At 37.8% G+C, this 27,345-nt stretch overlaps 1 protein-coding gene and 1 long non-coding RNA gene across 4 annotated transcripts; one reads left to right on the top strand and one right to left on the bottom strand.

Moving 5' to 3' along the window:
• Positions 1-7,619: 7,619 nt before the first annotated feature.
• On the bottom strand, positions 7,620-25,553 carry TMEM19 (transmembrane protein 19). Of its 3 annotated transcripts, none has more exons than XM_074870580.1 (7): positions 25,535-25,553; positions 23,240-23,390; positions 15,818-15,931; positions 14,158-14,295; positions 13,576-13,830; positions 12,270-12,479; positions 7,620-9,360 (listed from the first exon to the last, which is right to left on the bottom strand). In XM_074870580.1, exons 2-7 carry the CDS (start codon positions 23,367-23,369, stop codon positions 9,197-9,199), a joined length of 1,011 nt encoding a protein of 336 aa, XP_074726681.1. In that variant the 5' UTR covers positions 23,370-23,390; positions 25,535-25,553; the 3' UTR covers positions 7,620-9,196. The 3 variants fall into 3 exon arrangements, with proteins under 3 accessions (XP_074726681.1, XP_074726680.1, XP_074726679.1); XM_074870579.1 differs by lacking the exon at positions 25,535-25,553 and adding an exon at positions 23,679-23,752; XM_074870578.1 differs by lacking the exon at positions 25,535-25,553 and having other exon boundaries at positions 23,240-23,635.
• On the top strand, positions 15,356-17,099 carry LOC141944271 (uncharacterized). The gene is made up of 2 exons (XR_012629215.1): positions 15,356-15,453; positions 16,787-17,099. It is a non-coding gene; the product is annotated as an uncharacterized LOC141944271 (long non-coding RNA).
• Positions 25,554-27,345: the final 1,792 nt, after the last annotated feature.

Here is a 27,345-nt window from a genome sequence, read left to right as displayed (position 1 = left end):
GTAATACTTTCAAACAGTCCTCTCATCAAGCAGAATTAAATGGCAAGTCCCTCAGGACAAGAAGCACACAGACCTGTAGCAATAATGGAAATATGGCTTAAATTCTTCCAGTGGTGTTACTGCAACATTAATACTATAGTAGAACTCCGCTGAGGCAAACCACTTTGGAAATCCTACTGTATTAGTAGTCATGTTCTTACCAGGAAATCACTTCTGCTCCCATCAAAGGCTTGCAAGTTGTTTGGGGTCTGAACCTTCAGGCTGCTTATGTATTTTTGTGTCCAAATAAATTTTAAATGTATTAATATCTTCAGATGAAGAAACTATGTGTATCAAATGGCAAATTCAAGGCAAACAAATGCTTCCCTTCATAGTAAGATGTGCTTCTATCAACAGACACCAGCTGATAACTCTCTTCTTTTTAAAAGAAAAATATTTTGCTTTCTTTCATGCAAAATGGAGGACAGGATGAGCTAAGGTAGCAGGACAGAGTACATTTGCATAGCTGTATGAAAATAACAAGCTGATTGAAAAACCACACAAGATTTGTGAAATGCTAAGGATAGGTCCTAGATTGCCGCTTATTGTTAAATTTACTTTGCTGAGCCTGAAAATAAGTGCCAGGGTAGGGAGGATATGAACTGATGGCAGTAATAATCCAATCATTTTGAATTAGTTACTTTATGTTTGAAGATTAAGCACAATTCATCAAAGATAAAACCATTTAACTCAATCCTGCAACCGTGCATGCACTTAGTGAACTTTACTGGCATGAGCAGGGCCCATCTGCTACAGGGGGTGCAGAGGAGCAAAGCTGTTCAGAGTCAGCTTAAACAACAATAACACACCCCTCGATTACTAACACTTCAGTGAGACTACTCTTGTGTTTAAAATTAACTGTGGGCTTGAACATTTTGCTGGCTAGTATCTCGCTGCTCTCCACTCAGCGGGGTCAAACAGTGATGAAGTAGAGCTGTGCTGGAATGCCTGATGCCACCAACCTTAGCAAAACTACAACAGTGCTATCAACTGCAAAGACGGTACAAACACTGTGCTGAAAACTTCAATCAACCTGTGACACTTCAAATTAAGACTGCTTTAGCACAGTAGAGATAATATTGCTGTCATTGTCACAAGAAGTCTTTACAAAAATTACTAAGTGGACCATTTCTTACTAAAACCAAAACAACGTAAGTGCAGGTGGTTTGGTAAAGCTAATTTACTCTTCTACTTTTCATCTTTTCTATCTGAAAAAAAAGGGGAAGTAACCTATTCTAGGTGCTCTTAGGTAGAGAAATAAAACTTCCTGGGGCAGATATGTCTCAATTGTGTCCTGATATATGTCACACAGGACTGATGCTTCGATTCTGAGGAAGACGCTGAGCTGATTTTTTTAGGATTGCCTTCAAATCTAAAGGTATCTCTTTGCATAAAATCTTGCACAGACGAGGGTACCTTAGCACTCCTCAGCATCCTTAATTCAGAAGTGGAGCTCAGCTTTTTGCAACTTTCAGCCCTAGCTTTTGTTGCCTTACATTTCACTTTTCCCTAAACCTGGATGGGAAGGGAGACATTGTAGGCCCCAGAGGACATCAGATAGTATTTTTACATAACTATTTTCACTAGCAAAAAAAAATAATTGCACAAAACAGATCAGTCCTATGCCATACACAGAAGAGTAGACACCAACTTTGTATCCATCTGCTGCTATGAAAAGAATCACTGTTCTGTGGTTCCTCTAATTCACATTCATGAGGATCAGAGAGTAGCTGCGGACTCCAGTCCAGGAGCTGGAGCAGTAACACAGAGAAAGAGATAAAGGAAACTGGAATGAAGAGAACTGGATTCTTCTGATAATGGCAGAAAATAAAGAGGAGAGGATATTTAACAATTAAAAAAATCCTTTAATAATTACATTTGCAAATAGCTAGGGTCAACAACCCCAAAATGGCATATGTGCAAGTGGTATTTTTGGACTTGCAAATACCATGAAGACATGGGCATAGACTGATACATATACATTACCAACACAATCCTTTTCCTCTTACCTTCTAGCTTAAATACCATACTGCTGTATGCAAGTGCATACAGACATCATTCAAGGGAATTTAAGTGGTATCACAGCTTTAACAGTAATTTTCAATAACTTCATTTAAATCTTTAAAAATTCTTTTGGGCTTGCATTTTTAATGTTTGCTTCTTGGACAAAAAGTATGAGTAACCTTTAAACAAAATGTTACCCTAGTAACAGTGTGAAGAAAATTGTTAATCTAAAATGTACAGTCCCTTTCATATAAAACAAATTATTTTTAAAAAGCTTTTAAAGAAGTTGGATTTTAACTTCAGCAGAGAGAACACTCTGGACAGTTCTAATTTTTGAAAATTAGAGGTGTCGAAAAGCAGTCTTTACAGTAGTGCCTATTATATCTAGTGGGATTTTGCTGTTAACACTATGTACAAATGTCAGCAACAGTTAATTGTTAACACATTTCATTCTCCAGGACAATCCTTAAATGCTGAATATCGACACTAACACGTGGCTGCTGGAATTCAGGCTGCCATTAAATGATATGTTAATTCCTTAATATGAAATAAGCTGTTGCATTCATTCATTCATTTCTTCTTCTCAGTTTGGCCACTTACTAAATTCTTAAGCACTCACTTTTCTCCTATGGTAGATAATGGTTTGGTAGCGCCAGTAACTTAGTTTTTACCATAAGCATTATGTGAGCACATGGAAGGTTTACTTTTTTCAATAAAAGCAGTATTCTCAAAATTCTCAAGAAAATATAGGGTAACAACACTGCCCTATTACAGTGAAAATAACCAAGAATTCAAGGAAAAAGTCTGAGATACAACATCTTTAAATGTGCCAAATACCAGGAGTGAAATATAATTTATTGGCTATGAAAATACTGACATTCTCTAACAAGGAAGACATTTGCGGCAAAAGTCACTAGATGGGGTTGGAGAACATTTTGGGTTGGAGAATATTTAGATTAAGCCCTGTGTATTTTGTGAATTTGGACTTTAGTCTCCTTCTAAAAATGCTATTACAAGCTCACTCAAGCCATGCACTGTGCAAGGCCTGCGTTCCTTTGATTGCATGGAGGGCTGGAGGCAGAACATTTTGCTTAAGTATGATTTAAGAGTACAAGTCAGTAAGTGGGGCACGTTGTAATCAAGATAGAACCTGCACTCTAGTGCAAAACATCTGCAAGGAAGAATTGGCCAAAGCATTTTCAAAACTACACATGGGTTTATCCTTGCCTCTGTCCTTGTGCCTTTTTTGTACCTTAAGAATGAAGACAGTTTCTCACATACAACAGTAAGGGAAGATAGATGACTAGCAGTTTTCCATTGCGGGAAAAAAATCAAAATATATAGTAAAAAGTGGCTTCATTAGAGATAAGAAAGGAAAAGGAAAGGCTTCTAAGCTTAACATCTAGACTACATTTTTATTACAGATGAGTTCTGAATGCAAGTGAAATATATGTTAACCCACTCCAAACCAAACCTATCTGAACTTAAGTGGTTTATTACTCATAAATCTACAGGCAACCCAGTGTGAGAATATTTTTGTTCACTTAACTTCAAACTCTAAGTACAATGAATTAAATTATGCTTCCATTTTGTCTTGTGATAATGGCTTCAGGCACTTTTTAGGGTTTGGTTGGTATGTGCTTTTTTTCTAGCATAACTTTGCACAGGTTAAATCAACTATAGAGCCTCTTGGGCAGATACCAAGTGCAATGTCAGATGCTTACACCTGTTTCTTTGTTTTTCTATGGGACCTACCAAAAGACATAGGATTTCCAAAATTCCAGAGGTAAGTTACGCTCATGCTTCTTATCCCAATGCATCATGGACCTGCTCCTTTCATTTTTTCATTTTAAATTATATTAGGAGGAGACGCTTGATACAACAAGATGATGCACCTATATTGGGAGCACCATAACCAGAGGCATTTGGCAGTTTAAGGCAGACTGAAACTACCGTTGCTTTGGGGGAGCGTTTGATTGCACAGCTTTCAACAGTGGAATGATTACAGGATTTAGGAATCAGCAAATGAATAATGAAATATCAGTATAATGAGTAATGGTAACAAAAACACTGGGGTAACAGAAGTCATTGTTTTTCTGGTACTGGGCTGAAATCTGAAGAAGTCACTGCAGCAAGAGCCCTTCAGCAAGAAACAACAGAGCACAGTCACTTGCCCCTATGATTGATACCAGCCAAGTACTCATAAGAAGTGGCCTTGTGGGCTGTTTCATGGGGATTTTAAAGCTTTTATAAATGTGTATGTGTGCTGGGGTGTAAGGGTAGAGGCTGATTGATGAATTTATCCAAAAAACATGTTGGGAATTCAAGAGATTGTATGAAGCCTGTAACTGGGTTAATTGAAAAAGAGAATTAAAACCAGATTGAAATTATCCACAGTTGCAGCACCAGAAGGTTGGGGTGCAGAGCTCAGCCTTTGCAACAAGAGATTTGTGCGCAGGTGTCTGCTCCTGCATTATGTGCATGATGTCATTTCCTAGGGCTGACATGATTTCTTATGATGTCCTTCTACCTTCTTAGCTTTGGAGCTAGGGCTGCAATTGCAAAATCCTTACAAAACCAGTTACTGAAGTTACTAGAGGATATTAACAAATGAGCACCAGAAGGCTTTTCTTACAGCTTTCTACTGATGTTTCCTCTAATTGCAAAATGCACGCACACATTTTTAAACCAGTCATCCTTGCTAGTGGTGTGGGTTTGAACCTCCAAGGCAAATTTGGATGGTGATTGCATTGAAGTGTTTAATTCTGCTTTATGCTTGTTTGAATAAAGCTACAAAATAGCAGCCACCAGGCAAGAGAGGTGCAAACAAGTTTTACAGGGCTTCACAGGTGGCTCTTCAAGTCCAACCAGGTAGCTTCCCTTAAACTGGCAGTTGTTTCCCTATTGGTGGCTTTCCCCTTTTCAAAACCCCTTCCCTCAACATGTCAGACTGGTTCTTCCACATTTCAGCTAAACCCAGTCTCCTCTTCTTCAGACAACCATCTGGATTAGGAACCAGCACTTGCCCCTGCTCTAAAACAGCAAATCCCAGAGCAGCACAGAGCAAACAATCCTGCTAGAGGGTCTGCTAAGGGAGGAAAATTTTATTCTAAAGATATTTTCAAAGTGATAATGTGTATGACATTACTACTTTATATTATCCATCAGTCAGGGGGAAGGTTTCCTGGTCAGAACTCACATAACTGTGGTCTTCTGCTTTCCCGTGCATCCACCTTACTGTATTTCAAGGAAAACTCTGACATTTAGGGATGTGATAGAGTCCCCATCACTGGAGGTTTTCAGGATGCAATTGGACAGGGTGCTTGATGACCTCGTCTAGGCTCCCTTTCCCACAAAAGGTTAGACCAGATGATCTGTCAACGTCCCTTCCAACCTGGGCTGTTTCTATGATTTAGTTAGTGGCTGTAGCGACAAGATATTAAAATTGACCGATTTTGTCCTGGGGGATGAAAGTCCAGAAAAGCTACTGAACAAATGCTTTCCTGGTAGAATTTCTTTACTTAGACTCAGATTTTGCAAACTTGGGAGTATTCAAGTACAAGCTGCCATTTGCCCAGCAGCTTTATTTCCACATTTCCATATTTTATCTTCATTTGGAACTTGCATTTTTACTGAAAGTGGCTGCAGGCTTAGGAACACAGTCTGAGTGAATTCATGTACCTGCTCCAATTTACAAATTGCAACAGGTCTATAATTGGGAGAGCTGCACCCAGCCCTGCAACAGAAGCAGTATTTAAATTGAAAGTTATTATCCAGTTCTGCCAATAGCCAGAAGCAGAGATTGTAATGTACCTACAAAGCTTTAAGGGAATAAACTTTCTGTAAAACAGGTTAACTCCTGCTTGAAGAAGAGTGACTTACTGCAATTTAAAATGCTGGATAATGAAATTTTTAAAAAGGCTGAGTGGGGACCAAAGCACTGTTAGGGGAAACACAGGGAAAACAAATCCTACTTATAAATCTAAGATGCCCAATCCTAACAGATTTTAATACATCAATCTATTGACACATTTATCCAGTGTCCAAATCAGATTCTGTAAAATACCAACAGTATTTCACAGAATCACAGAATCAACTAGGTTGGAAAGGACCTTGAAGATCATCTAGTCCAACCATTAACCTAGCACTGCCAGTTCCCATCTACACCATATCACCCAGCGCTATATCGACCCTACTCTTAAACACCTCCAGGGATGGGGATTCTACCACCTCCCTGGGCAATCCATTCCAAATTTCAAGAGGTTTCAGCCCTTATTGTCAGAAAGTCAGTCTTTTGAACATCAGCTAGTTCTTAATACCCAAGAGAGGTAGTATAACCCCTTCATTTTTTATACCACTTTAATTTGTTGTCGCAGGGAACTGTGGTTTACATCTGCAATGATGGACCACTCAACAGCAGCATGCACAGACCCAAGACAATCCACAGCTCTAACAACAAAATAGAAATACAAAAAAACCCCTGATACCAGTATACTTCAACACTCAGGATCAAGACATCAAGCCTAAGCAAGACCTGCCTAAAGATTTCTCATACACAATTATGTCATAATCCTGCTCTTACTTGAACTTCTAACACATCTAGAAATCAAGCCAAGAATGCAGACCAATGCTTTGCTACTGTAACCTCTTCAACTAAAAAAAAATATCGAGTGTATCCTCCTGGTGCTGTGGAAATATTGGTGCTATTTCAATATGAAAGGAATATCAGTGACAGAGTTACCTCATACACTAATGGTACCGATGGCTCTGAAGCAAAACAAATATTCTGAGTGCTTGAAGAATGAAATTAAATTTGCTTACTGCAGTGACCTGTTTTGCACTTTCAAATCTATCAATTTATTTGGTTTTCTCCTAGCTCCTCTCTTCATCACTTGCCCTTTACTTCCTGCATTTTCTCTCTCTCCAAGTAGCACACAGACAGGTGGTACCCCTGTCTGCTCCTCTCAGCTCAGGAACTTCTCTTAGTGACAACACACCAATTTTCAGGCAGTTTGTCACATTCTGTAACTTCTTCCCTGTATCCCCTACTGCTCCTGCCAAAACCAAAGTTTTACAGCCACTATATAGTTAAATGTAACAATATTTGCATAAGCTATACTCCACTCAATATACTATACCCAGAGTTAACACTGTCCTTTTTAGAGTTCAAGAGTGCTCAGACCTTTCTAAATACTGGATATTTATGAGCAGGAATTTCAAGTGCAATTCAGTGTCATCACTAAGACATGACAAATAAAAAGCTCTGAATAATGGCCTTTGAAGGTCCTACTTGCAGGAGTTCATTCAGATCACATTCATTCATATGATAACAGATCAAAGCATTTCATGCTGCTATGAATTTAAAATCAGATGCCTTCTCACTATGCCAAGCTGTTTTTTAAATGAGACCCATATTAAATAGTGAAAAGCTGACCATGTCCACTTCAGTGTTCAAAAGTATACTTTGTTTCAGGAAACAAAAGAATATAAAAATAAGGCATCTAATGGAAAGAAAAAGTGTTACAAAAATTGTGTCTTTCTTAATTCTAGAAATCACAACAGTATTAATAAAAGTCTTAAAAGATGACTAATCCAGTGTTTATTTAGAAGCACTATAAATCCAAACAGTGCATAAAAATCTCAAGTGTTTATTGTTACAGTTTAAGTGCATATATTCCTTTTATAATTTTGTGCCTTTCCACAGGAACACACATACAGCAACTACACAGTTTGTTCAGAAAGCTTTTACTGCTTTGAAATCTCAGCTTTGTAACTGGATATACAGGGAACTAGTTCCAGTGATGAATTCAAAAGACTAAACTTGACATAGAAGGTGTTAAAATTTTTGAATATTCGCATAGAAGGTGACATAATACACAAGTCAAGTGAATTAAGACAGGCAATACACACAAGACATTTGTAAAAAAATCAAATATTTAATACTTGCCTATCTCTAAAAGGAAAAAGCTTTTTATAAGTTAACAGTATGGGCCCCACCTTCTGAATGTTGACAGTGACAGGTTATTATGAGTGTATCTCTAAAGTTTAAATTCAATCTATGCTGGCTAAATCACTTCCACCCTTCTATAAATTAATGATGGAAGATGGAATTACCTAACATTGGAGCCTGAGCACCAAAAGTTGAATTCCCATTTTTAAATGGTTTAGAAGTGAGACTTTCCCTATACACTACAAGGATAACCTCTGTAGCTTCTTTGGCTGAGGCCATTGTCTCCGAATAGCAACCCCAAACAAAATAGAAAATGCGTCCACTGCTGAGAAAGAACCAAAGAGTATAATTTGCTAAACCTTATGGAAGAATTCTGTGCTTACAGAAAAAAGTTCTATTTCTAAAGACATGAATGTGAATTTACAATTGTAATCTTTAATTTTAGATAATTTACTAAGTACCACAGTATTGACAATCTTCATAAATATTATTAGTTTTGAAATAAAAGATGTCAAAAAACCACAAATTTATTATTCTTACTGGAAAAACTAGTGAGTTTTTATTTTAAATTCACTCTTTTGCTCCAAACATTATGTACTAGAATCACTTTTACCAACCCTATTCTCAGGGAATTGCAGATAGTATCAGGATACAGAATAGGCAACAAGGCTTACTTATCTCCTCCCCCCCACCCCCAAAAAAATATTTCCATAAAACCTTACGTACTGTAGATTATGGGAGGTATCAGAATTCACCCATTTCACCCATGTTACCACTGCCTACATAAAGTTGCAGCGTACTTTGTCTCTGGCTTGGACAATAACCACAATGCTCCATCACATGGATTGATGTAGATTAGACTTCTACTTCCAGCTTCTTGACCTTCCAGATGCTGGGGACTGGCAAGAACATAAAACACCAACCCTTCAGCTCCATGAGGATAAATGAAGTGCTTCACCTCACTTGGCAATGATCTACATCCATCTGAAGAGCAGCAAGAGCATACTGACAAAACCCCTTCCTTGCCCTGAGAGATGCCAATTGCCATACGAAGCTTACAGCCTTACTAAGTTGAGATGGAAAGTCCTTTGGCTCTCTGAAAGTTTCAGATCTCTCTTTTCAAGAGAGTTTGAAGAAAAGTCTTCAGAGTCTTTGAGTAAGACTGAACATAAATGAATCACATGCAGAAAACCTTAAACCATGTCAACCCCTGGGCCAGAAAAACCACGCCACGCCTGGAAGCACCAAGGCAATGATTATAGAAGAAAAAAGATTTACTGTGTTGTTGTCTAATATAGGTTTTCCAGATATGTGCTTGGAGTCTTTCGTTTGGTGGTTGACAACCATGCCAATATTCTGGTCGAAACCTGGGAAAAAGATAAAGACTTCATTTTACAAAGCTAACCAAGCTGAAAAGAAACTTAGTAACCAAGTATATGCAACTTCCTAAATTTAGTTTACCATTACGGTGTTAAACCTCTGTAAGAAAAGACACCAACAAACTAAACTAAATTACAGTTAGTTTCATCTGGTAGCTTCAAAGAATGGGATATAAATGCAATACTTTACGTTAGAAGTTACTTCTTTTGAGAAGTTACACTTCTGTCAGGTCTACTTCTCTCTTTATGTAATTTCATAGCAAAGAAAGGAATGAAACAAGCTAAATCAGGAGAGGAAAAAGCTGTTCCAAAAGCCATTCTAAAGCAAAGGATGCTGTTTTGAACAGAACAGAAACAACTGATTAGCAACATGTATCTCCTGTCAAGATGATGTATATTTTTTTCAAAGGAAAATTATGGAACTAACATTATTACTTGATCTGACAAAACAAGCTCCTTACAGAGACTGAATTTATCATTTGTATTTACACAGCAGTTTTATACTATCAGCAGCTGGATTTCTTTCCTAGTACTTAAGCCATTTCCTGCTTTACCTCTGTATTATCAGTACTCTAGCACTGTGTTTTATTAGCTGTTACACACATCGTTATCCCATGTTTTGTCCAGCTGCATTATTTTATATGCTGATAAAAGCATAAAATTCTAGCATGCTTGATTTTAATGCCAACTTACTGTAGTGAAGTATAACTGGGTATGTACATATGCACACATTTAAGGTTGACAAAGAAACATTCCAAACCAAATCAGTACATTTTACATTAACATTATTCTTCTCTCTATATTTGAATACCTGCTAATACCCACAACATGGAAATTTCATTTTCAGCTGCTCCTTCATTACAAAAAAAATTTTCAGCACCTCAGACAAAACTTAAAAAAACCCGACACAACAATCCTGCTTGGTGGGTATATAGCTGTTACCTTTGAATCACACAGTTAAACCTAGCTTTGAGTAATGCTACAGAAAAATCAAACTTGAAAGCCTGATAGTTTAACTCTCAACACTTGCTGTGTTTCAGAAAGTCGTAAATTTTCTTGAGAGAAAAAACTGGGAATAAATTTTTGTGAATATATATGCATATATATGCATATGCACACAAAGTGTAGATTCAGAGCATAAACAAGTGAGAAAAGTAACAGTAAGTCTTTCCATTAGCTTTGTTATTTAGAGAATAGGTGTAACTTCAGACTGGTAACATGGGAAAATTTGAATCTAATTCTGCGCAGACGAAGTTTTACTTAATAAATGCGTGGACAGGGAAGGACTTCCTCGTAGTAACAGTGGGTATCACAGACTATTACATAAACCAAAACTAGGAAGATCACCAACAGAAAAAACACTGACAGAAGGGATTAGCAGTGGTAGCATAATGTTTGCAAAAAGAGACACAGTTCTTTATTACCACTGCCATATTTATTTATTGTTTTTCAAGACACTGCAGAGAGTTTGGAGTATTTCTTATGAGACCATATTGAATAGGGATTGGAAAAGTGGGTTAAACTAAGGAGGGATACAAAACCTAACAGTGTGCACCACATGAGCAGCACTATTTCATCTATATCACAACATATATATACACATCCTAGCACATATGTGTATATAGTATACAAACTCCAGCAGTGCTTATGAATTTATAAAAATAATTTGTGGAACTCTCATACTGTCCCTGCTGCAGCTAGCAAAGTAAGTTGCTGAGCATGGAAGAACATCTGAAGTGAAGAAGAAATAGATGCTGTTAAATGTAGGCATGCATTAGCTCGGTTTACCACGTTCCCTTAATGCATCTGCCTCACTAGGAGCATGAAACATTGTCTGAGTGCTTAAGTGTTTCCTCTTCAGTACAGAAATATCTAAAAATTCCTTAAATGGTTAAACACTCCATTATATTTTGGACTTTCCCAGAACTACAAGGAGCATAAAAACTGCTGGAAAGCCAAATCCACAGCATCAACAACAGTTTGCAGCTCTCACTGTGATGGTAGATTTAAAGGACTTTTATCTCTCAGGCAGTTCATCTGCACATTCAAACCTTGACTTCCAACAAATAAATACACTGACAACAAAATCTGAAAACTTAAGTTCTCTCCATAAATCAGCTCTTAAACACAATAATATCAAATAAGGTTTTTAAACAATTTTTAAACATAGGGTAAGTTTACAGTTTAGCCTAAAGGTTGTCTGTAGTGTTTATTCACAGACAATGATCCTTAAGGGCAATGAGTAAATAAATACTGAAATCACTTAGAATCAGCCAGCCAACAACTTAAAAAAAAAAAAGTCCATTTTAAAAAAAAGTCACAGCTAGTTTGTAATAAACTTAACTTATAGAAAACAGTACTCTATTAAGCAGTGAAAAAAAAAAAAAACAGAACATAAACCACTGTGCACATTTTCCTGGAGCTTTTCTTATTTAATTCTTAAAGCTGAGACTTGCTAAGTCTTCAGAGTTAGAAATGAAGCTTCTGCAGTGACAGCTTAATCTGAATGAACGGATAAAAATTAAACTGACATTTTCTCTTATAAAATGTTACCATAATTAGATATATAGAAAAGGAGAGGGCAGCAATTGCTTTTTCCAAGGTAACCATGTTGGAGATCTCTGGTCTCGTTCAGCCATCAACAAGACAGAACTTAAGATAAACAAATCTAAAAGTGAAAAAGGGCCAACTGCCCTTGCTCTTGCTTTCATTATCATGTCCATCACTTTGGTTCCTTTTGTCCTTAGTATTGCTACTTCTGTATTTTTTCCATTTAAAAATCACATCCTCAGCCCTTCTGGAAATTCAAGTCCATTTTTAGGTTGCATTAGGAGAGGGTAAGGAGAAAAAAAAAAAAAAGAAAAAAAAAGAGGAAAAAAAAAAAAGAAGAATCTTACCACTGTATTGCATTGTAGCTCCCAAATATGAATCAACAATTGATCCCAGTAAGCCAGATGCTGCACCAAACACAATAATGGGCCATTGCGGAGCAGATATTTCCAGATCAGTCACGAAAATGAGTTGAGTTATAAAGTAGGCTATACCTACTGCCATGCCCCCAAGCAAACTTGAGAGCAGGCCCACTAAAGTAATTGCTCCATTAGTACCTAAATCAAACAAAACCAAGCTGATTTACAAACTTTTTCTTAAAGACATGTATTTGTTCACGTTTTACATGAAATCAAAACTATGTTCATAGTGATCTTTCCCCTTTATATCCAAAAGGCTTCACTACCAGAGCTTTTATTTACAATTCCCATTATGCTGCTGAGCAGCTTAACCTGTACAGTTACAGCCTATTACTTTTCCTGTCTCTAAGGCTAGCTACCTAGAAATATTCAGTAGCAGAAAATTAAATAAAAACAGATAGCACACCTCTCAGTATCACCTGGTATTTGTCTGCTGTAAGGTGTGGGAGGCAGGATAAGAAAAAGACATTTTCTCCCCCACCACCCCCCCCCCCCCGCCAAAAAAACCCAGCTTGAGATATGCCTGTTATTAAAGCAGTGACTCTTTCAAAAGTATACCAAGACATATTTCACCAGCACATTTAAAAGAAAGAACAAAACCCATAGAAAGGAAGATGTTTAACAGCTCATTGAATAAAAATCTAAAGAATGCTTATTAAGAGAAAAAAAAATGCCCTGCATTTAAATCCTATCCCACAAGATCTAAACTCAGATCAACATGCCAGTAAGACTTGAAAAAGACACACTGCTTTAATGTCATCCACTGTTTAGACAAGGTTGAACAGACAGAAGGTTTGCTTTACCCACCCTTGGTAAGATATTAAAGGAAATGAGCAATCTGGTTAAGAAGTTAATTTTTTGTAGCATCTGTATTAAAAAAATATATTCCTCTACTGATTAAAATTTTAATGTCTGAAAAAATCACTTGATAACTTGTACTCTTTATATTATTGGCAATATAAACACTTCTAGTGCCAGAGATGAGAAGCGACAGCATTCACTAAGAATGATTTTAGCTCCCTGGATGCTATAATGGTGTAGCTCAACGACGAGATGCAGCAGAAACACAACTGAGTACATTACATTTCAGAGAATGCATTGCTGCTAACATTTTTTAATCAGAGATTTCTGATGTTTGTTTTTCTGGGGATTTTTTTGAACTTTTCAAGTTGGATGCATAATTCAAGACAGATTAGCAAAATATTAAGAACATGTAGAACAGGTAACACCTTACCTACTGGAACCTTCTCCCAGGTTGTTATCAACCTTGGCTTGCTTTTACTCATAACAGTACCAATCTCCGAAGCCCATGTATCACCAGCAGAGCATGCCAAAGCTCCCAAAAGGGATAAGCACATCCATGATGCTGTGTACTGCTTTGAGAAGTCGATAGGAATTTCACCCGGCCCATTTTCTATCATGTATAAGACAGCCAGCTCAGTAGGAACACCACCGTTACAGAATACTTGCACCCAATTCCTCTGTCCACCTGAAGTGACAAAAACTAAATTTTAGTATTTTCAGGCAAAATACCTTGACAGACAACAGCATGAGACAAAAGCAAAATACATATATATGAAGTCAAATTTAAAAATCACACTTTCAAAACAGAAACTAGATAGAAATTTATTAAATAGAACAGAAGCAAAAGGTAAGTCCCTTGCTAATGTTCACAGGGATGGGAATGGAGGGGAGGCATGGCAGCAGTGTTCCCTACTCTGGATGTTACATCTCATCTGACCCTTTGAAAGAAAGGGGAATATACAGTATTTCTTCTCCACAAGGGATCTGAAAGAATAAAAATGTTATGGCTTACCTTCTTTGTATTCTGAATCTATTTGCTTCTTTGTATCTTTTTTCCATTTAGTAAGTTTTGAAGAAGTAACAAAAAATACAAACAAAGAAGTGAAGAAACTGTAATTTGCAACTGTGAGGATAAATCCAACCACCAATCCTACAAAGCAAAAAAAAGTACATGAAGTTCTTTCATGTAACAATGACTGCTTTGCAAAGCAATTAAGTATTTTGAATCTCTTGAATATGAAGACTATCTTCATGACAAAACTAACACAATCATGCAGTAAAAGAATTACTGAAGTGCCCAATGCCTGTATGAGAATTCCAGACATCTTGACTGAAAAAAAAAAAAAATCAGTTATCTTTATCATTTTCTCTTAAATTTTATTGCTAAATTGCTAATTTTATTGTTACCACTAAAGCATGTGATTTTTAAGACCACCTCTTGCCACAAATCAGTAATACTGTCCAAAAATAAAAGACAGAACAACAACATAAAAAAAAAGCCAAAGGATATATAATAGAAATTTAAGTACTTTGCCTGAAGAATATGATTATTTGTATAAGCAGCATATATACAGCTGTGGCTATATCAGCAAGTTTATCTTCAGTTTGGGCATCAAATTCATCCCCCGAGGTCTCTAAGATAACCTGGATAACCCTCCTCCGTATCTTAACGGATGCTGCTACTCCCTCCTGTTCTTGTCTTTTTCCATTGCTGATTTTTATGCCATCTTTGTCTTTCTGTAATTTTCTTAAGTATTTGGGCTCCCAGATGTGCTGCTTTATCATCTCCTCTTTCACAGGGAAGGTCTAATTCTCACTGCCCCCCCATAAGATTACAATTCTTCATGACTGAAGAAAATTGGCTGCAGTTCAAGCAAACAACAATATAAACTGGCTAGCAGAGCTGTTAAGAGGTAAAAACATAGCAGTAAAGATTTTTTTTTTTTTTTAATTTAGAAAATACTTCCCTTAGCTCACAGACAGAACAAGATTTCCAAAATGGGTGAAATGGGAGGAAAGGATTTGAGGTCCTGTTTCTTTCCATCAACTGCCAATTCAGACAGTGTCACAAGACAAGGGTGAATCACCTCCCATGCAAATCTTGCATCAGATTCCAAGGAATGCTATTGTACACTACGCTGGGCTTTTTCTCACACGGTCAAGAAAAACTTTGTTGAAACAGTCATTTGCTTGCAGTGAAGTGCAGATTTAATTTTCTTCTTGGTTTTGGGAGGCAAAAAATGCCTAGAACGGCTCATATTACAGAAAGGAGAACCATGTTACCTTTACTGTTTTTCCTACCAGGCAGGTAAGCTGCTGACATGGCTCAGGTTTATGGTATTTCTTTATCACTGCCTCTGTCATTTCATTATCTCTATGTGAATTAATCTATATGTTAAACAGAAACGTGATTTAACTGCTGTACTGAAGTTTAAAACAATCTTACAGGTTTATATAAATCCAATGACAACATTAATCAAATTAATTACAAACAGACTATTTAAAAAGGCGTGAGAAAAAAATCAGTATGAATTCAGGTATACATGCTTATATTTATACTTTTATTATAATAGAACTAGGTAGGAAAGTCTTAAAAGAAAATTATGTACAATAAAAAGGACCTTAATTTAGTTTATTAAATGTTTAGCTGAATAGTCTCAGAAAAAGCATACCTCCCAACGCACCACTGTGATCAAGACTCTTCTTCTTAAAACCCTGTGTAGCAATCATTAGAGGAACCAAGACTGAAAAAAGCCAGCGCCAGGGAGAAATGGGTCGTAAAGTACCTGATAAATCAAATAAAATGGTTACAGATGATCCTTACAAGCCTTTTTAATGCCTTTATATCTTAAAAGTAATTATCTTCTAGTATATATTTAAAATCTCATCTTAATAGAGAGATTAAACTTTTACTCTTTCTAAGAAATAAATTCTTATGAATGGAACACCAAAATATTTATCTACTCAATTTTTCTATTCAGCATTCACAGAAAAAAGAAAATACAGTGAATTAACTAAAATGAATTACAAAGAAATAGCAAATGTGTCAAGAAATAAACATGGTGATATTTTCCATTCTAAAAGGGATTTATAAACTTCAAAAATTAATATTCAAAATGTTAAGACCAGCTGAAACCTGATTTGGATAGAACAAATAATTCCACGTTTTAGAAAAAACAAACCCATACATCCACAGTAAGTTATATAGAATTCAGTTTCAAATATGAGTAAGATTCAAACTAACCAGTTAACAAAACACGTAAAGAGACTGCAAAGCAACTTTAACTAAATAAATTAGTGCAAGAGCTTCCTCATAGATTATGCCATGACTGATTCGCTGGTAACTACAACAACAAATCTGAATTTTTTATTATGATTCTTTTTTTGATGAAGTTTCAGAAAATATGGCAGCAGTAAAAGGAATGAACAACACTGTCTTTGGTCACTAATGCTTTTCAGCATTGTAATGGAAGGAAAATTAGAACAATGTATTGGAAGCTTCACCTCGTTTTTCAAGCCATCCCAAATACCAGTTTTTAGGAAAAGTATTTTTTGTTCATCAAAAGTTTTAGCTTGGTAGCTTTTGGCTATGAAAAGCAGGCAACTTTTTTCATCATTTGTGTATTCTGAATTATTCCTAGGATGTACCTAATGTTGTCACTTGTTGTCTACGCCATCAATTAGAATTTTACACTGTGTTAATAGAAGAACTGCTGCTACTTGGCTGACAGAAGACTTCAGAAGTAGTATCATGTCTGTGTGGAGAGAAGACGTCAGCAGGCATATAAGCTAGCTAATGGCTATGTTTCTACAGCTTTAATATTACCATATCCTTTTTATTCTAGTTTGGAAAACTTACACCTTCTGTAATATATTTAAGTGCTTAGCTGAGCTACAGTGATACTTGATGTTATCTAATAAAACTAGTAGGAAGTCCTACAGTTCATATATACATTTATTTTGTACACTGATTCCATCCTTCTGCTGGTCTGTGAACAAATTATCAGTTTAATCACAGCATCACTGATAATTTACACTGATGTGAGAAAGGAAGTTTAGATGCTTGACCTTCTTTCACAGTTTTAGCAAAGAAACACTCCTCTTGTTGGTATCCAAAACGTCCTGATTGTTTCCACACTATACTTGGTTGAAAATATGAGGCCTTCCAAACTGGATCAAGCCAAACATCTGTTTGACTCAGAATCCCATCTGGCAGTGGTGAGCTCCACATGTGCAAGAAAAGGAGTACAAGGAACAGATACAGACTGATCTTCCTTGTTTTAGTGGGAACTTTTACGTTGGGCATTTCTAAAATCCCCCATATATTTGTCCAATCCATTTTTAAAAACACGGTCATCATTTTCATCTCCACAACCACCCACAGAACTGAATTCTGATTACAGATGCACTGAAAAAGGCCTTTCAAAAAGCCAAACAAGAAAGACTCTGCTGCCTCAAGTTTCACCAGATATGCTAAATTTTATCACCTACTGAATAACGATTTCCTACTCACATTCTTCCTACCATTCATGACCTCTATTGATGTCCCCTTTCTATGCTGAAATATCTTTACCTATATAAGTCCTTTTCAGATGGATGCTGTTACCTGCTCTGATCATCCCTGCTGCCTTCCCCATCCCTAATTCTACTATGAGCATTTTGAAATGGGGTGACTGCAAGCGCATGCAGTACTCACAGCAGAGACACAGTAAGATTTTACTACTTCCAACAATCTATTGATTTTTTTTGGCTGACTGAAGGGTGTTTCATTTCCAAAAAAAAGAGGAGAATATATTAAGTAACCTGGATGGTGTAATTCGCCTTCCCCAATAGTCTGCTTGTACTGAACCAGGCTACTGACCTCTTCAGTCATGCAACGTTATCAATTGCAGACAGCTGTGGTGTAAAACACGTATTTGCCCCCCTGCCCCCTGCTCTCATCATCATCTTTTTTTGCATTACTATCTGATTGCCTTTATTCATGGTAACCAAGCTCTTGGGTCCCTTTCTCCACCATGTCTCAGTAAGAATTTACATCCTTCAGGACCTGAGAACACATCCATTATCTTTACAATGGATGTTCTTATGACTTTATTAACCCTAAATTTTTCACCAAAAGGGCTGGTCCTAGAAACGTGCAAAGGTAACTGGGAACACTTAAAAAACCTGAAATTTCAGCAAACCACTGGGTTCCCCAAATGACTTTAAAGAAAGAACAACATACACTATAAATTTTGCATTTAAGGAAAGCCATGTGACATACAAGTCAGGTGTTATATAGTCTGGTTTCCACCTGAGTATTTATCCTCAAATGAACCTGAAGTAATATAGTACAGTTCTCTTTATCCTGTCTGTTTCTCTAATCTACAGAAAATTTGGCTTAGCTGAGAATCACAGGTGATTTAAATTCCTTATTCTTTGCTTTGCATAGTCCCTTTCCACTGCATGTGGATGCACACACAGTCTCCTCCCAACCTGGCAGCAGTATAGACAACTACCTGCACAATTTGGTCTGGAGCATTGCAGAGACTTGCTGAAAAGCATCCAACAATTTCATGTCTTGCAATACATATTTACTCAAAAATGTTTTCTTCTCTGAGGATTCTCCAGACTAATCCTTTTCCATTTCTGCATTCTGCTGTCCTCCCTGTTATTTTTTCTCAATTTTATCTAGAACAATGCAACCAAACATATGGAGTGACAAGAATTTCTTTTCATTTGCATGTTTGCATGAGAAGTTATTGTCTTCATAGCATGGTATATTCAGCATAGACTGAAAACAGATATTTAACCTAGAAGATACCCTTCTCTTTCTATGAGAGAACGTGTCCCACATAGTGGGGGAATCTTTCCACTGATTTTTGTTCTGTGGCAGCAGCTGCAACAGAATTGCCACATTACTCAAGCCTTGCCTTGCGATTTAACATTAGTATGGATTTTTAGGTTCACCTATTTGCTAAGTAAACAGCACATGTGAGTTTAGGGGTAGCAAAATTAACAAGACAGCTCTGAGCTTCCTCTTTATTTATTGGTCAACATAATTTAATCAAACTGAGCTTCCTGTGTTACAGCTATTCAAATATCTGATTGTAGCTTACTGGTTTTCTCACAGAGCTAACAATTGCAATACATCGCAATTGCAATATATTGCATGGTTTTAATCTATTGATTCCTTGCTTTCATACGAAAGCAATTCTATATAATCAAAGCTTCTGTATTTGGAAAGTATACTGCTTTTTGGGAACTGAATATAAATTATTTCAGGTATAGTATTAACATCTCTGCAAAAATGGCTCACCTGTTATCCTCCTTGTTACTCAGAAAATAAACCCAACTTAGAATGTTTTGAAATATTTAACTAGAAATTAGTCAAACCCAGAACTTTTTACAAGAAAGGATGGCTTTTAATGATATTCTTCACTGACAATTATTAAATTTAAACCGCCAAGACAGACCACTTGAACAACTCGCAAACAAAAAAATGCTGGCAAAATGTCAAAACTATAAATGGTTTACTTTTACAGACAAAACTGAATACAAAAAAATTAAGCTATTCTCTCATCAAAATATCTACAGAACCTTCTAAAAATCTTTTTCTTGAGTTCCCAGTTTGTTACCCTTAGTTAGTCATTCAAGTCACTATGATATGAATTTAAACAAGCTCACAGAACAAGAAAACAATATCCCACCCAGCTGTCATAATTCCACACCATTCCATAAAGCACTAGTATCCATAGCAACTTATCTTCTAAGGAGACAATTTATGAATGTCCTAAGCATATTTGCTTCCTTCTAAAATTTCAGAACACTTATTAAAGCAGTCAATAAAGTTAATAAAGGAGTCATTATTGTCTAGTTAAAAGCTATATTATTTTAATCATAAAACTGACTCAACAAAATACTGCCTTAGCAGTAAGATTCTTACAACTTTTATATTCTATCAGCTCATTTTGACTTTAAATTGGATGGCACAAATTTAATTGCAAAAGACACCAGAAGTACATCTTCTAGAATACTGAAAACCAGAAGTCTGAGAATAAATTCTTCCTTAATGCTATAGTTTAAAAGTCTTCCATTTTTGCAGTCAGAGAGACAAGAAAGCTATTGATTATAACCTGAACTACACTATTTACTCTGACAATTTCATTACCAGAAAAATGACAAGAAAGCCAGTCTATTAGGTGAAAGTGGTGTGACTGCTTTCTAAAACATCGATTCTTTTGAACTTAATGTAAGGCTCTCAAAAATATACTTTAAGTTGATGACTATCTCCGCAAGATTTTAAGTGACATTTTTTGTTTAAAAACCCCACAAACTTTTAAAAAGTAAAGCCAACAGTTAATGTAGGTATTGAGCTAAAACATACAAAATCATGAGAAGTTATTTATCATATCTACTATACAAATATAAGACATCACAAGCCTAGCGTTAATTAGGTCTCAATCCCACAGAAGAAAGATTTCACACAGGCACAGCAGCTTGTCTTGCTGGAAAGCTAAACCTGATGGCTTTCAACAAGAACTTTTGTGTCAGCAGTACCTGGAGCTTTGCAGATATACAGGCTCCTTGGTGCAAAGTAGGACAAACACATTTCACAATAAAACACTTGTCATTGCAAGCACAAAGATTCACAAGATGAAAATCTCTCTTGCATGTTCTTCTCGTGGTTTAACCCCAACTGGCAACTAAGCACCACACAGCCACTTGCTCACTCGCCTGCACTCCATCCCGCTGCCAGTGGGATGGGGAGGAGAATTGAAAAAGAAAAAAAAGTAAAACTCATGGGTTGAGATAAGAGCAGTTTAAAAATGGAAATAAAATAAGATATAGTAATAATTGTAATGAAAAGGAAAATAACAAAAAAGAGAAATAAAACCCAAGAAAGATAAGTGATGCACAGTACAACTGCTCACCACCCACTGACTGATGCCCAGCCAGTCCCTGAGCAGCAATTGGCACCCCCCCTGCCAATTCCCCCCAGTTTATACACTGAGCATGACGCCCTGTGGTATGGAATATCCCTCTGGCTAGTTCAGGTCAGCTGTCCTGGCCGTGCTCCCTCACAGCTTCTTGTGTACCTGCTTGCAGAGAGCATGGGAAACTGAAAAATCCTTGACTTAGGATAAGTACTACTTAGCAACAACTATAACATCAGTGTGTTATCAACATTATTATCATACTAAATCCAAAACACAGCACTGTACCAGCTACTAGGAAGAAAATTAACTCTGTCCCACCTGAAACCAGAACAGTACTAAAAAGCTGCAATGCTGTAGGAGGTGTGCAAGGGAGTCTTGCAGCCAATGGTTGACTCAAAAACTCAAAAGCAGCACCAGCTATGTATGAAGAAATCTCCAGTGCTGTAGTCTGGTATTGCTAACCACAAACCAAGAAAGTTCCTGGTATTAACTTGAGTGTGAGCAGTACCAGAACACAAAGGGGGTCTTTTTGGTTGGTTAACAGAATTTTCACCTTTTTAAGGCCATTTTTAAACTGACCTCTTTGTATTTCCTTGGGGGGGAAAAAAAAAGTATTAGTACTACATTACTACTAGATGTAAGCAGTTAAGACTAAGATAGAACACATTTATTGGTTTATTACAGGTTCTTTAACACTTCCATTTTATCAATGTTTTCATCACTGGTGCCCAAGCATTACTATGAACTATAAACTGTAAATTAATAAACGCACACTCGTAGTATTTTTATATTTATGGTTAAGGACTAAATTGAATCACTTTCATGGGCTGAACTTATCTGCCTCCCACTATACACTTCATTCACCTCCTCAAGCCAAGGTCTTTCCATAGCCTCAGGCAAATGGACGACAAAAGTCCTATGTCCTTCTTGTTCCATCATAATTCTCTACAAAAAGGAGGATTTGTCTGCAGTCTCTTCCTTTGTATCAGCCCCTATCCTGATTTACTTCGTATCAGGCCTCTCCACTCTACACGGTCAATTCTCAACAGGTTAGACATCAAGGATTGGAATATCCTAACTAGCAGAAAAACCCAGAGAGCTGTACCTATAGAGATCAGACACGCACAAACGAAGTTGTGTTTAAATCTAACTTGCCTAGATCTAAATGACACAAACAAAAGAGAGTTGTAAAGCCTGCTTCTGCATACCTTCTATTGTGTCTGCCATCTCTCTACAAGCCAAAGTAGTAGTGTCCAGACAACACAGATTTAATATCCCATCCTAGTACCCAAAGCACTGAAAAACACTGAGCAGAAACATCCAGCTGCCACTGCAAAAGTCAGTTTATACTGGTGGGATATTTATTCTAGCTTCTTCTGGATCCAGGGTGATGCTAGGCAGTTGAGGGTGTTCACAGTGCATCCCTAGGCACTCTGAGCAACACTGCAATGACACAGAAGGAGTTCTTCCTGCATGAAACTGGCTGAGGTCTTAAGGACAGGTCTTACTTGTCCTGGAAAAGCAGTTAACCTCTTCTAGGCTTGAACTGATGCTGAAGGCAGTACTGCTGCTTTTGCACACTGCTGTAAAGATGGTCCTAGAACTGAAATTACAGACCACAAAAAGTACTACTGTCCCTGCAACTGCACACATTTAAGTCACAGCCTGCCCGAGTTGTCCAGAGCTGACTGTATACACCCATGTCCGAGAATCCCTCTCTTCTTGTACCATTTCCCCTGTTTCTCTGTTCCTTGACCAAGAAATTCTTGTTGCATGCCCTCTTCAAAGACTGCATGTGCAGTCCTAAAACTGTTTTGAAAGCTGGCACGCTCCTCCCGTGCTGTCACTACTTCCCCTGATACAGAAAGACCTCTAGCAGCTCCCTCTTTCTTTCACTCTCCTTTTCCGGGAGACAAATCACAAAGGATACTATTAAGTTCAACGGGATCGCTGGGCAGAGCTGCAAAGAAGGGTACAGTGGCTGTTAACACTTTCTAAACCATTATCAGCTACTGCTGAGGTTTTCAGCTCTACTGACGACGGAAGGGGCTGTGCACACCCCTCTTCCCATTCTCTATCTCCAGCCTGCAGGGGCGGGAGGGGAGGGCAGGGGGCTCAGTTCGCCCCTCCCCATGCCGTGCCGGCCTCTCCCCCGCCCCCGGCCTTTGGACTCACCGTAGTACGTACTTGCAGTCATGGACACGATCCAGAACACCAGAGAAATACAAATGAGCAAGTTCAGGACGATAATATTCGCCATCATCTTGAGGTACTCTTTGAAGAAATCCTCCTGGTAATAGGACATGGGAAGCCAGAGGGAGAACACCTGGCGGGGAAGCACGAGGCGCAGCGCATCAGAGACACCGCTAACGCTGCTAATGCTGCTGCCTCTTCCTCTTTCTCCTCCTCCTCCTCCCGCCCGGCGCGGCCCGGCCCGCACCACCGCCGCCGCCGCCTCTCGCCCCCGGCACCGCGGGGCGCTGCTAGGAGGCACCGAGGCGTTCATGGGGCGGCGGCTGCGGCCACCCCCCGCCCACTGCGGGCTGGACGGCGCGGCGCTCGGTGGCCGAAGGCCCCACTTCGCCTTCCCCCCTCACCCGGCTCCGCCACCGACCTGCTCTCCCGACCCGCCGCCGGCGGCGCCACCATCCCGCCCCCGCGCCGCTCCGCGCATGCTCCGCCGGCCTCCGCACCTCAGCGGGCAGGGAGGAGGCGCTCTGCGCTCCGGCACGGCGCAGTCAAGCCCGGCGTGGCCCGGCCCGGCCCGGCCCGCGCAGCGGCTGTACCCGAGCTGTGCCCGCCCTGCTCGGGCTGTTTTCCTCTCAGGGGAGACTTTCTGGCCTCTCTGGTCCGGGGATGGGGCCGCGTCCCTCCGGCAGACGCTGCCGTCCCCCCGTAGCGGCCCGTCGCCGTAACCCGGCCTCCCCCGGCCCTGCGAGCTCATCGCCCTTTAGTGGTAATTAAAACACCCACGTTTTTTCTGACCTAGAGAGCCCCCAAACAGCAGGACTGAGTTTGGTATATATGATCTTCCTTCTACCTCCTAAATTTTTATTAAATCTACATCTGAGATCTGGATTTGAAATGTAAAAATCAGGGGTTCAGTAGCGGGGCTGCTGCGTAAGAACAGCACACCTTACGAAGGATAATACCAATGCGACGTTGCTAGATACTCCCACCAGAATCTAAGTAACTGAATTTTTCAACCAGTACAAGATCAACTCTACTTAGACTGGTGGCTGAACAAGTAGCTGCTTGTTCATGTGTAACCAACTCCCATATATTTACTCATTCAAGTACACCCTTAACTGCAATAAATTCCTTTATTTAATGTATTACTTACTTTTTGTTTTCTAAACTGTAGCAGACTGATACTGGAATTTCTGGTGGAGAGGCAGGAATCATACAGCCCTGGCTGTCATCTGTGGGACTGTACAACTGTGGAACCATGAGTAATGGTAACACAAAAGCTGGTGTGAAGAGGGGGCAGGCTGCAGAACTTTGAAGGACCCTTCAGCTTCCTTCATAGATCCCATACCTGTGTTAAATAGCACTTGTGCTGATTTAGAGAGACATGCCAGGCCATTGCACTGGCTTATCCACAGACCTTGCATCTTGGCTTAAAGCCAGAGATGCTGCTGCTGGAGATCACAGGAACAAGAAAAGCAAGAGTACTGCTCTCAGTGCCTGTCGTGAGAAGAGTGGTTCTAGTCATGAAATCTGTAACAATCATTGCATGAATAATACTGGCTGTGATTCCTCTTTCAGCTCTGAGTCTTCTGTTAAATGTGGTTTCATACATCCCTCTTCCAGTATTTTTGATTATATGAAACCAACAAATTTTCCTGCAGTTACGTGGTAATACATTAAAAGGTACAAGTAGATTAGAAAATGAAAAAGAAAGGAACCCAAAGTTAGACTTCTTTCTACATTTAGAAACTGAAAAAAGTAGCCACATTCTTTAAAGTATTGGCTACATCAGTTACTGTCATTGGCCCAAATATTATGTTAACAGTCCTCTTTTCTAGATGTTGCCCTTTGTTTTTACTAGGTCCTGCAGGAATAAAAAAAAATCACAGCACTTCATGGGCAAAAGTTTGGGGTTTTTAAAATTTAAATGCCCATCTAGATGTTTACAATATTGTGAATTTAGAATTCATGTACTTAAAATGCCATCTTGAATCAGTAAGAAGAGTATTGTGCATATTTAATACACATAATACATACTTTTCATAAACATTTTTTACTTATAAAAAAACCGCATTCCTCATTCACACCTTTATATTGATAAACTTGATAATAAAAAAAATGGTAAGTAACAGTTGCTTGAGACAAATAGAACTGAAAGCTCTTCCCCACACTTTTCCATACAAATATATACCTGAAATAAGAAAAATCTGAGAAGTTTAAATGAAAAAAATTGTTAGAATTATAAGCTGCCCAATATTTAGAAGAAGAGTTTCTTCTTACCTTTTACCTAGATCTATAGGATGCAAAGCACGACCAGCGCAGAGTCTAGAAGTAAAAATAAATATGATTTAATAGGAGACAGGAATGTGAGATGATTAAAGGCAGTATGACAAACTGAAGATAATAGCATGTTACTGTACATAGCATGCTAATCACTTTTAAATTCATTCTTTCCCTAGGAATACATTAGAATTTTGTAGATTTGCCATAATACAGCATAAAATTGTCAAATTTTCATAAAGATTTTAGAAGTAGATTTTCTGTTCTTCACTGCTTATTCATGTTTGTGAGAGCTCTGTTTTTGTTATGCTATTATTTTTTCTTAGTGGTATAAAATTAATGGGAAATGCTGATCTGACCATGGAATAATCCATTTCACCTCCCTCCATAGACTTTTTTACAGGATAAGAAATACTGTGTATAGTAGAGATAAGAAAAAAGATAACATGAGCTGGCCATTGGTTTTTAAAAACAGATGAAGCTATTAAAATTGTCTTTGGAGACAAGTATTGTTTGTCTTACAATTAATACAACAGTGAAGGAAAAAGGACCCCTTGGATGATCTTGATTTTTACTACTTTCTTTTACTTGGTTATTACAGGAGAAAGACATGAACTTTTATGCTGTATTTTCTTTGTAATACTCCACAAGAATTTATATCTATACATATATTTATTTAAGGGAATATTCCTGCTTTTTATCAGTTGCCTTTATAGTTTTGTGCTTGATAGAATGCATTAGGAATAATATAGCTCAAAACTTAAATACTAATTTAAGTATTTTTTATTCTTCATTGTGAAATTTATCTTTTCAATAACCAAAACCTGATTGAAGACAAAATACCGTTAAATACATGAAATTAAAAATCTGTAAACATTGTTAACATTGTACTAGGTATAGCTACTTGCAAGGGCTTTGAATAATATTCATACTCATAGAAAAGACAAAATAGACTGTAAAATTTTATGCTGATAGTGTCATTAGGTAGTCTACAAAAAACAGAAGGAAAAGTGTTAATACTGCAGGTAAATATCCATCTTAAGTAGAGCACACAAAATTAGTAGTCACCCGTGAAAATACCGACCAAATTGCAAACAATCATTTTCATACTACAGGAATTACTATACAGATGAATTCATAACATTTTTGAGGCACTCAAAAATGTCAGTGATTAACACTGTAGGAAAACTATTTATAGCAGGATTTGGATTGTGGCTATAAAGCAACAAATGATGAAAAATAAATATCCAACTGCCTCACCGAAAAGAACAGAACACAGAATGATGCTTTAAATATTAAGTTTATTAAATATGTGTGGATAGGCTTTAGCTTTGTGTCAATACAGTTTATCCAAGGACAATGACACCAATTAAAGTTATTTATAACATCCTTAAATGTTTTCACGTTTTCAGAGTACCCAAAGTATTACTTTGCATTTCAGAATTGATTTGCTATTTCACTGGGCATGCCAATTTTTTAAAAAAGTACCGATCAATTTTGTTTCAAGTTAAGAATTTTGTACACTTCGCATGCTGTGCAAAACTGAACTTATACCAGATAGAACTATCATCTTCCTTTCCCATCTGTAACTTCAGAACAAGGACTGTGTTTGTCATAAAGCTTGTAAACACATTTGAGTACTAATGGAAACAACTCTGAGAAGCCATGGTATAGAGAAATGCTTCACGAATCTATATCAATTTCTTATCCCAGTTTAGCAAACTTCTGCAAGCGCCTGACTCTAAACATATTAGTCCTGTTGGTTTATGATAAAATGCTTTGCTGAATCAGTTCTATTCCCTGTCTTGATC

Source organism: Strix uralensis, chromosome 5, assembly GCF_047716275.1.
Source record: "Strix uralensis isolate ZFMK-TIS-50842 chromosome 5, bStrUra1, whole genome shotgun sequence".
NCBI classification, from domain to species: domain Eukaryota; kingdom Metazoa; phylum Chordata; class Aves; order Strigiformes; family Strigidae; genus Strix; species Strix uralensis.
The sequence above is the reverse complement of the archived record's forward strand: the minus strand, read 5'-3'. Positions and strand labels throughout refer to the sequence as shown.